Raw genomic sequence first — 16,801 nt, forward strand, 5'->3', positions numbered from 1 at the left:
AAATTCAAAGCTTGGGTTTTAAAACCAGCCTAGCTTACATTCTCATTCTGTACATTTAAGTTAGGCACCAAACTTTCTCTGACCCAAAACTTCAAGCCTGTTTTCAACCCTTAGAGTTTTACAGATATGTCTTGCTTTGCCTAAGTTACAAACACTGGGAACATGGACATAGCTTGATTTGAATATAAACATTAGAGCTGATGTGTCCTCTCTCCAAACTACATGCAGAGTTTCCCTAAGCAAAGATGCTTTCAGGCACTATACAATAATTGGATACAGACATAAATGGGCTGAGAAAAGATCTGAAATAGAACAAAAATAACCCTATCCTAATTGAGAGCTGTAAAGGATGGCAAATATAGTAATTCCTCCCCATGTAATCATCTCACACCAGTGAGATAATCTTCTAGTGTTAAACAGAACTGTACTCACTCCATCAGTAAGAATTAACAGATGGAGCAACTCCTTGAGATTTACATAACAGTAATTAAACAAATCCTCACAATGGCCACATGAATTCATGCATAAGCCAGGGTAGTCTATTAAAAAAAAGCTTTACTGTCATGTTGGAAAATTCCAGAACAAACAGCCTGAAGAGCTCCGCGAGAGCCATCAGCCTCATGACTTGGATCAGCGTGCCTCATCCTCCAGGGTATCCTCTTCACTGTCCACTTTGAGGGCAGAAAACTCAGAAATAAAGCAGCTGTAATTGACACTTTCATTATCTGTAAGAAGAAGTCTTTGGCTTGCTTCATCTGTAAGATGAGACAGTTACCTGCACACATCGCTACACTGGAAGTCAGTCTGAATAAAGAACATGGGAAATCTCATAGCTCTTGGTATATAGGACAATTCTGTGCCCACAGAGAGCTCCTGGGACAGCAGGTAAGCTGTCCCATGGCATCTGCTTCACTGCCACAAGCACCAGCAGCTCCCTTTGGGGCTAGGACCTGAGGCTGGAGGGAGGCATGGGAAATGCAAGAATTACCCATTATTACTGGCAGGAAATTTCCCCACTGGGTAACACCCTCACATCTGTACCTGTACAAGTGTGAATGTCTAGCAATCTAAAAGGGCAAGAAATAGCAGAATAAGCAAGGTACTTGAACTGCACATTAACTGTAGAAGGAAGGAGTCCACCCATTAGGGACATGCAGAAAGGGACAATATTTTGTATCTTCACATGGGCTCTCCCTCTTGCCTGAAAGTGAGCAGCATCATTAGCACCAGCAGGCCTCACCTCTCTGAGGTGCTGGACACAGGGATGATGAATGGGACTTCCTAGAAGTTCACTTCTGAGAAATCTTCACAGAGATTTCACAGTCATGCTGGACGTGGAGCCGCCACCTCCATACCCCACACCTGGGATTCCTGCAGATCTCTGTCCTCACCCCATCCACTACTCCACCTCTGATGTCTTGGGCCAGAATCACATAGATGACACACAGACCGCTGTCTCCAGCATGTGAAATGCAGAAATCTCTCAATACATCTAATGCAAAGATAAAATCAATCCCTGAAAGCAATTTATCTCATTAAATCTGAACCTAGACCAGATACATGTGGCGAAACGTATCCATCCATTTCTACTAATTGTGCAGTATCCCATGTGCTGTTGCTGAAAATGTCTACCCCCTGCATTCCCCTCTCATCCGCCAACTAATGAACTGTTTCACAGCTTTTGGATTCTTGTGCTCTTCCAAACAGGATGTGTAAATAGAAAAGAAATTGGCAGCATGAAACATGCACTGATATGGCTGTTTATTCCCCTCCCGAGAGACTGGGGATTAAAAGCATCAAAGCAGGTGTTCTGCTGCCACCACATGGTCATGAAGAGACCTAGGCATTTTTAAAACAAAATGCTTATGCTTCTTCAGAATACATAAATTCAGTAAGCCTATAATTTAATATGCCTTCAACTGGGGGTTGTTGTACCAAATCCATCAAATGCCCTCAGTTCCAACCTGGCTGCTAGGTCTGCCCTGCAACCAGGTGGCATCCAAAGATGTGGAGGTGTACCCAGCTCTATTTCTCTTTTTGCTGAAAGTAAACAAGTTTGAGTGTCACATGATTTAAAAAAAAATCTCTGCAAACAAATGAGGAAGAGTTGAAAGTGGTTTTATATTTTGGTGATAAGCATTTCCAACAGCTTGTTCTCTCAGAAGTAAATTCTAGGGTTTATTATTGAAGAGTGATGCTGTCTGTGATGCAGCCATATTTTTGTGCAGGGATGTAAAACCACCATCACTGAGGTCTCGAAGTGACAAAAGGCTTTGATTTCAAAATAGTCAGAGAACAGGTATTAGGATGATTCATCTCCCTACCATAAATAGGTTATAATTAAAACATGTATTGTTTCCATGAACATCAAATGTCATGACCCCATGGTTTAAAACCACTTAGTAGGTTAAAGGTAGATCCTCAGGCTTTCAGTGTGGTGTAATATCAATCCTTGTCTGGTATCAGTGAAGTGCAATATGGGTGGATGTGTGGACCACACTGTTTAGAGTGAAAATGAACTGATTCCCCTTTACAATACCAGTCTCACCATGTGCTTGCTACTTTGTCCCTGACGGTAATTCATCAACCAGAGCTACTGTCATATATTACTCTTTCTCCAATCTGCCTTAAAGGGACAGATTTTTAAAGCAGGAATATCAGAAATATCAGAAATATTTAGGATCAGTAAGACAGGCAAGTCATCTGGCTTGGGATGGGTTGACTATGGAGTCCACACTGATCTTCTCATCCAGCATGAAAAGCTGACTTTAACATTAGCATTTGGGATAATAATTTTCAGCTGTTATTGATATTACTCGATCAAAGTTCAAGAAAAGAATGGCCACAACAGCAGCCTGTGTTCTAAAGAGCCATTTTTGGTAACTCAAATTGGTATCATTTATTTTACTCTAAAATACTTCTGTTGACATATGTCAGTGCTTTATTGTGATGGTTTTGACCTCGGTGAAGAACTCATAAGAATCCTTTGCTCCCTCCCTGCCTATGCCTGAGGCTTTCATCCCACCAAATGGCAAGTTCAGGTCTCTCACAAGCCAGCAGTTGGTCCACACCAATCCAGACTGCAGCCTGTGTGCCACCCTGTGAACGCGTCCCACGTTGCTGGACCACACTGTGGCTGCCAAGCCATATTTCACACCATTGGCTCTTTCAATCACCTCTTCTTCTGTATCAAATGCTACCACACATGTCACAGGACCAAAGATCTCTTCTTGCATGCAACAGGATTCATCCTTGACTTCAGCAATAACCGTGGGCAACATGAAATAGCCTTTCTGGTTGCCAGGTGGGAGGGCCAAAGGATCCACTCCCTCTCCGCAGAGGACTCTGGCTCCTTCAGCCTGGGCTTTCTTCACATAGTTCCTTACCTGGGGAAGCAGCAGAAAAACATCACTGCTAAAGAACACCAAATACCAAGGGTTCACACATCAGCAGGAGCCCCTGAACAGCTCCAGCTGGAACATGCTGCCCACTTACAACAGGGGGCAGCATTCCCTAACTTTTGTTATGTTTCTTTGTATGCAAAGCTGTGTGTCTCTTGCTGAAAAAAAGCAATTGTTTTCTCTTTCCTAACACTTGCTAGCCTACCAGACAACACTGCTGGCCCTTCCCACTAACTATTGTCAAAAGGGCAGGGCCCCTGGTGAAAACACAAATGGTCCCAGAACCTCTCTCCCTTCTCTCAGGAGCCTGGGCAGTTTGCCCTGTATCCCAAGCCATGGTTCACTCATTTACTCCAAGGAATCAGTAGTATTTTCCTACCTCACAGGCAAGGCTTTTTAAATGTTTACATGCCACTAGGATGATGAAGCCATGAATGCTACAGAAAATCTCATCAATAAATGATTACAGATGTTTCCATGGCTGCTGCTATCATATGCCTGCTACCTTGAACACACAGGACATCCTGTTGATCTGCTTCTGCTGCCCTGCAATCGTTGCCTGGTTTCTCTCCTTACAGAAAGACCACAGAGATATCACAGGGCTTCCTTATCTTTTTCTTCTTTTAGCCACCTTGGTAGGTAAAACTTGGAAGTTCTCTCTACAGTCTAAGGACCTCAGAAAGTGAGTGTTTCTACCACTCTACTTCAGAACAAGAAAACTTGGAGAGCCTTCTGGGGCATCAGGAAGCATATCAAAGGTATGGCTTTCTCTTACTCTGTGGTTTTCTGGTCTGCTTCATGCGTCAGAGAGTTCTGGGATATGAGCATCTGCTCTCCCTGAACTCTGACACCACAACTTTCATTTCTTATAAGCCACTAAAGCAGACTGTGTCTAACTGTGCACCATCTCAGCTACTCTCCACAGACAGACCATTACAAATTACTGCAAGCAGTTCTAGGAAACTGCTTTGTACAAGCCAGAACTTTCCAGAGTGATAGAAAAATAAAACTTTTATCTTGTCAACTAACTTATTAGGCAAATTAGTGATCTTAGCAAACACCTTATTAAAATCCAAGAAAATGTTGAACTCTAAGATTTATGAGTATAAATTAGAAACCATTAGGATTATCTCATAATAATCATTCTAATAATTATTAGAATTATTCAAACAGGAGGAAATATTCTTTTGCCATTTTAAATTATTTTCCTCAAGGAATTTGATTTTTTTCAGAGTAAACAAATGATCCCAAGCCACAGGCAATGGAAACTCCATTAAAAAGATACCTTATTATGGCTTTGAGTTATCATCCCTCAGAGCTAATCTCAGAGATGACAACATCCTTTCCCACATACTCCTGAAACCACCTTTAGTAGCCCTCTAGAGGATGAGATGAAGTCACATAAACTCCATGTAACATCACCTTTTCCAGATGCTCTTCACTTATTAGTGCGCCCACATCCATTGTAGGATCTGAGGGATTTCCAGTCTTCCACTTCTTGGCCTCTGCCACAAACCTCTTCAAAAACTCACTGTATATTCCCCTCTGAACAAAGATCCTGGAGGTGCAGAGACAGATCTCACCCTGCAGAAAAGAAAGAAACAAACAAGAAATCAACAATATTGGTTCATATTACATTGAACTATTGACTTATGCTAGGAATTATAACCCAGTTCACTTGTGTCCCTGCATCCTTGGGAGAGTAAACTACATTAACCAGCATTTCAAAGTGGGATTTTTTTCCAGATAAAAAACAAAAGGAGAAGGAAAAGGCAAAACAGTATCAGTACCATGCAATCACTACCATAAGTAAATTTGATTTTATCGATGATATGTTTTGTTTTCCAACATTTTTATAGGAAACATGAATTCCAGTTCTGAATGATCTCTGTCTTCATTCCCTGATAATCTCTCTCTGTTATCAAGCTATTTTTCTAACATTTGCCCAGATATAATTTCCTGGCTTCGGTACTCTCTCCTGAGGGTGGTGATGAGGGAAAAATAATGTTGGTAAAATTTGGGGGGGAAGTACCCTAATTTAATTCTAGCAAATCGACAAGCTGCCCACTTACTTGAGCAGTGGGACTTAAAGCAGCTGCTTCCCTGAGAGATAAATGTATCTACTTTGAGAAGAGTAATGACACCTTGTTATCTTCTGATGGAGAGCAGGAGGAAGAGCCTTTTATTACTTTGTTTCCCTCCTTGCTGACTAACGAAACCTTTTCTGTATTTTTCTACTTAGAACTTTCTCAAAGACGGTCTTGAAATAGATGTTGACAATCTGAGATTCAGATCCGAAGGCAGGTGCACGCAGGCACACAAACCCTCAGCCGCGCCCCTCCTGCTGCCCACGGGGTTTGTGCATTGCAGGGGTGGGAGGCACCTGGTTGGCAAAGCTGGACCTGACGGTGGTGGGGATGCACTGGCTCAGGTCGGCATCATCGAAGATGATGGCGGGGTTTTTCCCCCCCAGCTCCAGCGAGAGCCGCTTGCAGTGTGGAGCGCTCCTCTCTGTGATCCGCTGGGCCGTCAGCGTGCTGCCCGTGAAGGAGATCAGAGGCACGTCGGGGTGGCACACCAGGGCCTCTCCTGCCTTGGCGCCCCTTCCAAACACCACATTCACCACCCCAGGAGGCACCCCTGAGGGGAACAAAGGCACACAGTCACTGCACCCTCCTGTCACTCGGAGGGTGTCACTTCACTTGGTTTTGTCCCTGAAGTTAGAGGGTGAAAAATACTAACCCTTAACTTCAGTAGTAGCTGAAATCCACGACGTTAGACAGCTCTACGGGTCATGGGTTAAATGATAAAACCAGTTCCAATAATCAAGCTTGTCTGACAGGCATCATCCGAGATGCAGTGTACAGTCATTCAGGGAACAACCAGTTGTTCTCCCAGTTTTAATTAATAGTGCACCAAATACAGCCATGATACAGTCACCAAGAGCTGATTATCACTCCTTTGTTCCCTCATGGCTCCTTTGCTTGCACCACAGACTTAGGACACCCGTAAGTGGAATGCAGGAGGGGCAAAACTTTTCATGAGAAGATAGTGGAAAAAATGAGCAATAGCTGGATTGGGGAGACAGGATGTTTGAGGACAGAGAATGCATTTTGCTCTCCAGTGCAACATTTAGCTACAGTAGTTTTTCCCAAAGCGTTGAGCACCTTCTGATTTCTGCAACTAGAAAAAATAACCTGGTGCACAGACAAGAATTTACACTCTATTCCTGCTCCTTAGCATGCTACAAGACTTACCTGCCTTCTCCAAGAGTTTGCACATCATCCAGGCAGTGACAGATGTCATCTCACTTGGCTTGGCAACCACAGTATTTCCACATGCAATGGCAGGAGCTATTTTCCAAGTCAACAAATACAGTGGCAAATTCCAAGGACTGATTAAACCAGCTACAAAACAAAACCACAAAGACAGAAGGTCAGTCTGCTGGGATACAAAACTCATTTCTCTGACCTCAAGCAGTTGCACACCAATTCAGATCTATGAAGGGAATTTGGCCAGAGCTTTTATTTCCAGACAAATGTACAATAGTTTTGCAGCACTTCTCATGGGGAGATAATTTCTTAAAAGATCTGTGTAAATGATTCTAAAACTCATGAGCTGAACTCTCTGAATAAATTTTGCTGCTTCTTCAGGGCAGAATCTTATACTCTCAGGAAATTTTTTAGGGTTTCACAGGAATATTAATGCAAGGTTACCCATAAAAATAATTTACAAGAACTGGTCTTTGGTAATACTTTGTGTTAGCAAAGAGAAAGTGACAGTAATTATAAAATGGTCTGGGTTGGGAGGGTCCTTAAAGATCATCTGGTTCCAACCCCCCAGGTACACCTTTCACTAGACCAGGTTGCTCAAAGCCCCATCCTGGCCTTGAACACTGCCAGGGTTGGGGCACTGTCCATTTCTTCAGGCAACCTGTGCCAGTGCCTCATCACTCTCACAGTAAAAATTTATTCCTAACATCTAATGTAAACCTACCCTCGTTCAGTTTGAAGCCATTACCCATTGTCCTATCACTACGTGTCCTTGTAAAAAGCCCCTCTTAAGCTCTCTTATAGATCACCCCAGAGCTTTCGCTTCTCCAGGCTGAATGTGCCAGCTCAGATCATATTCCTGCTTTCTCTTGTTCTTTAAAGCTGTTTTTTATTTTACAATTTTAATATCAAACTAACTCTGTATAACATATCGTACACATTTGCCAGATAAATTCTAGTCTAACTTATGAGTGACAAAATTTATCACAGAATAAACTTCCCGTGAATTGCTGAATGACCAGAATTATTTTGAGTAATTGCCTTTAGGAATATTTTCACTTTACATATGAATAGGAAATTATGAAAATAAAATCTGTAATTGTCATGTGTGACTCCTTAAAAAAGCCACGGGATTTCTTTCTATTTGATGGAGCAGATGCAGTGAGGGACTTTCCCAGAAAAGCTCATGTTCTCCACTGCTCAAGACAAGTTTTAAAAGGGTCCTCTAAGTTAAAAAAATATATTTTAAGTTATTTAAGTGTAAATGTGCAGAAATCCCATCTATTTAATGTTATATGTTATATATAATATATATAAGACATAACCTAATAATGAAATCATTACAACACCGTTACTTGTCAGCTCAGGACAACCACTTTCTTTTCTGAAGCAGCAGCATCTAGTGGCCAAGTTCAGCAATTCCTCAGCTGGGGTGGTTTATTCACCCACGTACATTCGGGTCACAGACTACTGCTTTCCCAAAGGAGAGGGGGATCCCGCTGTCCCCGCTGGAGCAGGAGCTCAGTGCTCGGCACATCTCACCGATCCACAGCTGTAATGCTCACCCACAGATACACACAGACAAAACACAAGAGAGACTAGGAAGGTGAGAGCAATAGCTTAAGCTTTTTAGGCATGCAATCTTTTTTTTTTTGCCATGAAGTAGCAGAACTGATTTTACATGGAGTTGCTGATGCTTTAGCATGTTTAGCACATGACTCAGAGACAATAAATGCTTTCAAAAAGTCTTTTCTTTGCTGAGCCCCTACTGAGGCAGACATTCTGGCCAAGCTTTTCAGCATGTGAGGATCATCATACCAACTCCCACAGGCGCCCTCGAGGTGTAGTGCACACAGCCCATGGCTGGCATTTCGGTGCACTCTGTGACGTGATGAAGGATGGAAGAGGCGAAGAATCGGAAGTTGTGCACGGCCCGAGGGATGTCCACTGTTCTGGCAAATGTAATAGTTTTTCCTGAAACAAAAGCAAACATCCTGCTGTCATCATGGACAGAAACATCACTTTATAGCCTGCTATGACAGTTGATTTGTGTGTCTTTTGGGAAATGTCTTTTGTCCTGTGCCCAAGCAATCCCCAGCACCGCGCAACCATAGCCAATGACAACGGCACTGCTCTAGCCATGCATTCCAAATATCTGTCAACTGAAGTCAGTCAGAAATACTGAAAAGCAAGACTATCCCAGGAATTCCAAATCCAAAACCCCCTCAAGGTTCATGCACATCAACTCCAGTTTGCTCCAACAGCTCATCCCATACAAAAAATTCATCCAAATCTTCCATTTCAATATTCAGCAAGGCACACTGTATTTGAGATCAACAGTTCCAGTTCATACCCTGATCCTTTGACTCTGCTTGTGCAAATGCTTCCAGGTCATGTTCAATCAGGTCTGCCAATTTGTTCAGGATCTGAGATCTTTCCAATGGACTTTTTGAGGACCAAACTGGGAAGGCATCTTTGGCAGCTTTGACAGCAGCTTCCACCTAAAAAAGCAAAAGAGGTGAATACGAACAAAAAGCTTAAGAAAATATTAAACACTCAGCAGATGAATTCATATTTCAGAGACTAATAACGAAGACCACAATGCTGGCAAGATGAAAACTCCTTAAAGCTTGTGCATTGTTATCAAGACACTACTTCATATCTCAAGAAGTGTTAGTGAAAGAGAATATCTAGAAAAGAAACTTCCACTGGAACCCTTCTTTTTTTCCAAATTACAGCAATTTGTGGGCCACCCTTCAGGCCTGGAAGAAATGCTGGACGGGTCAACTGGCACCAGCAGGTGCCACTGGCCAAAACAAAGAAGAATCTTGTTTCTCATGGAGGAAAGAGCAAGAATCTCCCCAGAGCAAATGCAACATCAGTATAAATATGCACAACTCTTGCAACACAGGACTTCATCCACACCAGGCAATGATGAAAGTAAGGAGCTGGAAATATAGAAATAAGAATATATTTATGGAATGGACACTCGGAGAAAAATTTTGTCTTACCTGATTACAGCTAGAAAGTCATTCATGCTCTCACAGAAAACAAGTTTCCTTTTAAACTCTGGGGCTTTGGCCAGTTCTCTTATCAGACGCCTAACAAAGCCTACAGATAAGAATCATTATATGCATTCATACAGATGCACACCACTCCAGTATCAGTATTTTGCTTGATATGTACATTACTGCTGCAGTCCTTCAGCCTGACATTTCTGAACAGTGGCAGATTACCAGCACTTTTCTGAAGCAGACCCATTTTCAAAGGATTAAAATTCAGCAGAAGGCTTTCTGTCCCATCAGTCATTTCCTCTGGATTCTTAAATGGAAGTTACCTGCATTGTTCATCTGTTGATTTATAAGAAATTCCTTCTTCATGTTTGCCAGCCTCATACTAAGTAAAGATGGTGATCAATATCCTTCCATATTTTAATTAACTGCCCTATTTCCCAACTTTTGCTTCCTATGTATCACATTCAATACTCCCAATGTCTAATATGCATCAAAGTGGTGGTTTAATCAAAGCTGGCTTAGCTGAGTTCCTAAAATTTTGCTCATACAATTTCTTCAGTTTTGGAAATCTGCCAGAATCAGTAACTAGGAGGATGCTGATGTAATATTAACCAGACCATTATGACCTCTCTGATTGTTGCCATATTGCTAGTTCCCATGAAGTCACTTAAGGCTCTTTTCCACCAATTCCACAAAACTGAGTTCCAAATTTGTTCCCTCAGATTGTGACGGGTCTTATAAAAACCAACACAAAATAATTTACAGACACTCCAAAGATGTTCTACTAATGAGGGCACAAAAGTAGAAGCAAGCAAAAAAATAAAATCTATCTACCCCTTCTCCTTCCTCCTCCCACACACATCAGAATTTATGGGCCCTGTAAAAATAACACCCAGAGTTTGAAAGCCAGAACAGCACCAGTGAAGGGGCAAGGTGGGAAATAAACCAGCGTGAGGAGAGTCACATGGATCACTGGCCAAGCTCAGAAACCTAGACTCTTGTCTTTCGATTGTAATTCAACAACCTCCTGCTCAAGTGCCGATGGCAGCAGGCTGTCAGCCAATGAACAGCTGAAGCAGGACCAAACCAGGCCTGGGAAAGGGGAACTGCAGCTTCCTGATCGAGTCCAGTGCAGCTGCCACACTACCCTGAAAATATTCACCCTCTGTGAAACCATACCACTTTCACTAATTAATTTGTTCTTCTACCCTCCCATCCTGTGGTACTACTGCTGCTCATCTGCCTTCTCCTCTGTGGCCTTTTCCACCAGGTGCTGACAGGAGAGGAGATAATCAATAGTGCCTTCATTTTTAATCCTTCAGTGGGTTTAGAAGAAGGATAAAAATATTGCTTTTTCACAAAGAGCAGAAGAAAAAACTAGCAAAGGAAGGGATTAAGTGGCAGTAGATTAATCTAAGAAAAAGTAAGAGGAAAAAGAAGAGAGAGATTTGCAGAGAAGAACTAACCATACAAAGGTTAAACAGTTACTTAGTTTGACTACCAGAAACCAGCAAAGAAAGTCAAGCCGCAAAGAAAACGCGCGAGAATTCAACTATGAACTCCTGTGTCTGAAACACTTCCTTCTGCTTTCCTCTTCTGCACAAGACAGACACATAGAAACAACACACAATCCAGACCCATCATCAAAGCTTGCTATCAAAATACCCCAAGCTGAACTGCCCTCAGGACAAGATGTTGGCTTTTGCAGGGGATGATGTGCAAAAGCCAGGTTCTTCAAAGAGAAGTGTTTTTAAAGTAGACATTTGCCAGCACTAATTAGTCCTCATCAGTATGTCTTTTGGATATACAGGGCACCTGCCCATCTTGCTCTGGTACTGCTATGTAGAACTTCAGACATCTAGCTGGGGAACAAACTAACCCCTAGAAAAAAATATATTCACTGTTTTTGGCAGAAAGTAGCTAAAATGGCCACAGCAGCTGACCTGGTGTTAAACTCCAGGGTGAGCAACAGACTCATTGTCTCCCTTTGTTTCACCTTTTAACTTCCCAGTAAAATTAACCAAGATAATCTGCAACTGGACATTGAGCTTTGCTAGAAACTAGCATCCTGAATCCCTTGTTGAACTCTGGTCTAGATGCTTACTTTGGTATCTCTAGATAACCTCAAGTAGTATGTGATTGCATTTTCTTCAGCATATTCCATCAGTCACCAGTGGATGCCAGCTCTGCAGAGCACAACGTTCTTGTATAGTTGTCTAAAGGCAGGACTAAGGCAGTCACCAAGTTTACAGGTCTTTAAACCCATTTAAACTGGGTTCCCATTACTACACACAAACACTGACTCAGAAAGCTGAAAGAGAAAAGCATTGCACTTAGGATGTTTGAACTGTATCCCCAGAGTGGCCAGCAGCCTCTGGCATTCTCAGATCTCTCTGATTTTTATGATTTTGCAAATGAATGGACAGGAAGATTTGCACCTGCACATCAAAGAGCAACTTTTCAGCCATAATTAGGATTGGAATGATCTTACACAGATGTATTCCAACAAACCCAGCCTGTTACTCTTTAACACTTGGTCATCAGCATCTAACAAATATTTACCCAGCTGAAATTACAGTGCAAAGGTTTCTGCTGAGAGAAGCTGTCAATAAGGCTGAAATGCAAGCGAAGGGAACAGCTACACACTGCACACAATGCTTTAAAAAACATTTTCAAAATGCTGTCCACTATTCGACAGTATTTTCCAAGCCCTCTGTGCTATCCAAGTTTGTCCAGTCATTTCCCTCTTCAATAAGTCTGAAGCACTATTTTGGACACAGACTTGCAGGTCCCCTATAAAGCAGCACCAATGAAACAGCAGCCCCCCTGATGAACACCATTGCCGATCCACACCTGAATATGTACAAGGTTCCAGGAAACACTCACCCCAGGAGAGAGCACAAGACCAGGAAACCCTATGGATGCAGAGACAGGAATAAGGAAACACACTCATCACAGCCACTTCATCACAGCCACTGAATATCCAACTGCTAATATCAAAACCGGAGAGGTCTGAAAGCTTTTTACCATCTTCAGAGAAGAGACACCAAGCCAAAAACCCTTTTAAATGAAAACTGCAAATCATCAAGACACTAAGGGAGAACACAGTTGCATATGGTGCCTCTAAATAAATTTACAGAGGAGATCAATAAACACTGTTCTCACTTACAGATTGTTTATATTGACAGCCTGTCTGGGTGTTATTGTTAACTTATGCATAAGGCATCTCCCACCATGTGAAGGTGCTCCATGCAAGTTACTGAAGTTTTCTTGATTCACACCAGCTTAGAATCCAGACCATACCTTTCTAATAGCAAAATGTAAAAAAATTGACAGCATTTTCTGCCACAGCAGTGGATTATGCAATACTACAATATAATCAAGAATTTACTTGCTTAAGCATTGAAGTAATCATTTTTCTGTTCTCTTACTTCCAGCCTCCTCTCACTCAAAAAGTTATTATTACATGCATTTGACATTTTTCACTTCTTGGATTGTACTCACCTCTTCTTTGCCACTGTCTGGAACTCTGCAATAGACATCTCCGGTGGATGGATTATAGGAGTCTACGTAGGAGGAACAAGGAACAAATTTGCCACCTATGAAGTTTTCCAGCACTAAGAGAGACTTTGAGTGAGCCATTGTTGGCTGCTTGCTTCACCTGTGATTTTTTTTCAACAAGGCATCAATTTAGATTAGTGTGTCTGTATGTATTTGCACAGTGAGTCCGAACTCCTCCCCCACACCTCTGTCTTCCCTGCACCACTTGCTTACAAGTGGGAACAAACTCTGGCAACAACAGCAGGAAAGTGCAAAGGGGAAAAAAACAGTATTTCTGTGACACTTGGTTCTTTTCTAGTTGAAGAAGGGAAAAACAGCATAGTTGCTGGAAACCAGCTTTTCTTTGTCTATTGGAAATAAAGCATTGAAAAAAAGAGAAAAAAATGGTTCGACTGGGGAATTTCTATCTGTAACAGTCTTCCAAGTTACAGTTTGAAGACAATTTGCAACAATTAAAGAAATAATTGAACACTCAAACACCAGGAACCTACTTCAAAGTGTCAGAAAAGAAAAGACACTTAAGACCAGCATGTCTGCAACTCATGTTCACTGTTTTGTTATTATCAATACTTTTCCTTGTACCCCCAAAACCAAGGCACCTATCAAACCAAACTTTAAGCACTTCACTCTTTTCCACCAACATCCCAAAATATCACACAATACAAACAGCTAAGTGACTCCTCAATTCACACAGATGAGAAGCACAATCCTACCTGGTAGACTGCTATATGTTGTCAGAAATTTATCTTTTTTTTTTCCCTTCCCCAAAAAATGCAAGACACTGGCTGTAATGCTTTCCCTTCCATAGATATGCCAGTGGAAGCCACCTTACTACAGAGAAGCCTGTAACATATAATTAGTTTTTCCATTAACTTCCCAAGAACTTAAACTGCCCAGGAGGAGCTGTGTAAAAGACATTTTCTCCAAGACAATGCTGACGATTAACAAATTGCTTTAAGATTGTATGCCACCTGCTTGTTCTCCAGAGATATTCAATACACTACACCCAGAGAGCAGGATGTTCTCACCAGGAGATTGTGAATATCTCAATCAGCAGTTCAGGAAGGTTTTGCATCCTAGACAAATGCCAAGCCTTCAAGTTTCATGTGGATCAACATGCAATCATATTTGATTGAAGAAAGGCGATAGGCTTCTATTGCACAACAACAGATCATTTATGCTTCAACAAAGTGGCACCTCTGGGCAGAGTTCAAATCTGTGTTGAAAGGTAGTGCAGTCACATTGAAACTAGATTATGTAATACTTTTGCTTCTCCCAAGCTGCAAACTGGGAAAGCATGCAGTAGCTTTTCTGTCATTACAGAAAAATGAGCCTCAAAATTTAATGCTAACATGTGAGAAGAGTTATCAGAGGTTCAGCTTGTACCACACTTCCTTGTCCATAAACAGTAAGGAATTAATGCAAGTCTTAGAACTGAAGACTAATTTTCCCCTAACTTAAGGGCTACCTAAACATTTTCAAAGTTTAAAGGTAAGCTCAAGTGGAACAGGTTTAATGTAGAAGCTTGGCAGTATAAATGTCTGGGATCCAGCAAAGGCACCTAAACCTTCACAGTGGCATGTTGAAACTGGTAAATATTTAAGTGCAATTTTTGGTCTACAAAGAAACATAACAAATAGCAGTAATTCATAAACTTGACAGTAACATTTTTCAGGTATTTCAGATTCATAAGCTTTTACGAAAGTCATTTCCACATAAAGCATTGCTGATATTTCTACAAATATTCATGCAGTCAACAGTACAATTCATCTATGTGGTCAAGTGCAGGTAGCTGCTGAACTGGGGCTAAAGCACCCAAGTGCAAAAAAAGTTATCTACAAAAAAAAAAATCGTGTGGAAAGGGTAGGTACAGACCACACAGGACTGTGAACTGAATAACAACCATAGCATTTTTGTATTCCTCACTATTCTGGACACAGCTTTACTTCAGTTAACCCCAGACCAATGCTCTGAAGAGAGTGCTTCAGTTCCTGCCTCCCACTACTAACTCTGGGCAAACATGAATTGTCTCCACTCTGCACTTACATACAGGTCCTGAAACACCTGAGGTCCTCTCAAAATTCCTACCAAAGAAACTTCCAAGTTATAATAAAGTGTGTCTGTCCTTAGCTGGAGGTGGCAGAAGGTCCCTCCTTTCAGCTGGGAGGTTTCATCTGTCCCATTACAGAAAAGCAGGAAGGAGTTACAGGCATAAGTCAGCACAATTTGGCTTTAGGTGACACCACAAGATTAAACTGTCAGCCTTTGTTCAAGAGAGCGCTAGTCTGGATGAAAGAGATGTGTGTATGCATTGGCTGCATTGAGTAACATGAGAAAAACTGAAATTATTTCTTCAGAAAGCCAAGCTGGATGCCAGTTTCGCATTCTAACTCATAAGCCAACTGTGAAACTTCTCAGTTATGGTAAGTGAAGAATGATTTAACACAATTTAGGAATGTTTAAATAACAAAAGATGAGGGAGACAAAAATGCTCAGACAAATTTATTTTATTATTCTTACTGTTTAAAAAATAAAATTAGCCAAAGTTGGCACAGCTTCCACTACACAGCAAAAGACAATTTTTTTTCTTAAATAAATTTTGGGACAGGGAAAACAATCCCATGATAATACTACACGCCATTCTCTTGAAAACAAGGTAAATAGTTCTTTTTTTTCCCTGAATATGCATTTAACTCAAACCTAAAAATATTTTAGACCAATAGTTACTTACTGAGTTAATGTGCAGCAAAAAAGCAATCAAAGAAAATTTGTAAACAATTTATGTCTGGAAGTAAGGAGTTTGTTTCATAACTCATCATCTTTTTCTCTAATTCAACTTTCTAATATTTTTCCATCAACTTCTCTAAGGGCTAAATTCCACATGGAGAAACTCATGAGATTCTTGAGATCAAGAAGTGCAACACTTGCAGTTCCTTGTCAGTTGGCATATTGTTCTGCAGCAGAAGAGACTGATGAAGGGATCCCCAGATGTCTCACACAATTTGACTTTTGTCACCACCATCTTCTCCCCAGTTAATTGCACTTGTTCCTTCAACTGAAATAATTGGATTCTTACACAGAAGTTTGGATATCTGATTTGAGTTTTGCTTGGATGGTGAAAATTCTGTCACCACTGTCACTCTTTAATCTAAAAATATAAGCAAATGGAAAAAAACCTGTGGTGAAAAATTAAGTACCAAGTGTAATATCATCTCAGTGTTTTTCAGTATTATACAGCTGTGAAAAAAAATAATACCTTTTCCACTTAAACTCTCAGAACAAGAAAAAAAGTTCTAAAACAGCAATTCCCAAATAACATACCAAAGAGGTTATTCAGTCCCAATTCCACAAACATTAGTCTAGCTCTAAACATTGCAGACCTAAATAGAATCTTCAACCTAAATTTATGAAAATCCTCAAATTTAATGAAAAATGAGTGCAACCCATCCTATTTCAGCATCTTATTTTAAGACCAGAGAAAATTTTAGGAGCATTATACATCCATAAGGCCTCTGACTGACCTAGCACATCATTCCTACGCATACATGGAGAA

At 41.1% G+C, this 16,801-nt stretch overlaps 2 protein-coding genes across 3 annotated transcripts in view; both read right to left on the reverse strand.

The window, feature by feature from the left end:
- Positions 1 to 2,112: 2,112 nt before the first annotated feature.
- Positions 2,113 to 13,356, reverse strand: ALDH8A1 (aldehyde dehydrogenase 8 family member A1). Its single transcript, XM_063391865.1, has 7 exons — positions 13,192 to 13,356; positions 9,027 to 9,174; positions 8,492 to 8,647; positions 6,659 to 6,808; positions 5,785 to 6,041; positions 4,824 to 4,985; positions 2,113 to 3,386 (listed from the first exon to the last, which is right to left on the reverse strand). Exons 1-7 carry the CDS (start codon positions 13,327 to 13,329, stop codon positions 2,934 to 2,936), a joined length of 1,464 nt encoding a protein of 487 aa, XP_063247935.1. The 5' UTR covers positions 13,330 to 13,356; the 3' UTR covers positions 2,113 to 2,933.
- A 2,381-nt stretch (positions 13,357 to 15,737) lies between these two features.
- HBS1L (HBS1 like translational GTPase) overlaps positions 15,738 to 16,801 on the reverse strand; it is a 59,822-nt gene continuing 58,758 nt past the window's right edge. For both annotated transcript variants that reach the window (XM_063390059.1, XM_063390058.1), the window contains one exon: positions 15,738 to 16,396. In XM_063390059.1, the coding sequence (XP_063246129.1) occupies positions 16,385 to 16,396 (12 nt within the window). In that variant the 3' untranslated portion in view covers positions 15,738 to 16,384. The remainder of the gene's footprint in view (positions 16,397 to 16,801) is intronic.

Source organism: Prinia subflava, chromosome 2 (assembly GCF_021018805.1).
Source record: "Prinia subflava isolate CZ2003 ecotype Zambia chromosome 2, Cam_Psub_1.2, whole genome shotgun sequence".
NCBI lineage: Eukaryota > Metazoa > Chordata > Aves > Passeriformes > Cisticolidae > Prinia > Prinia subflava.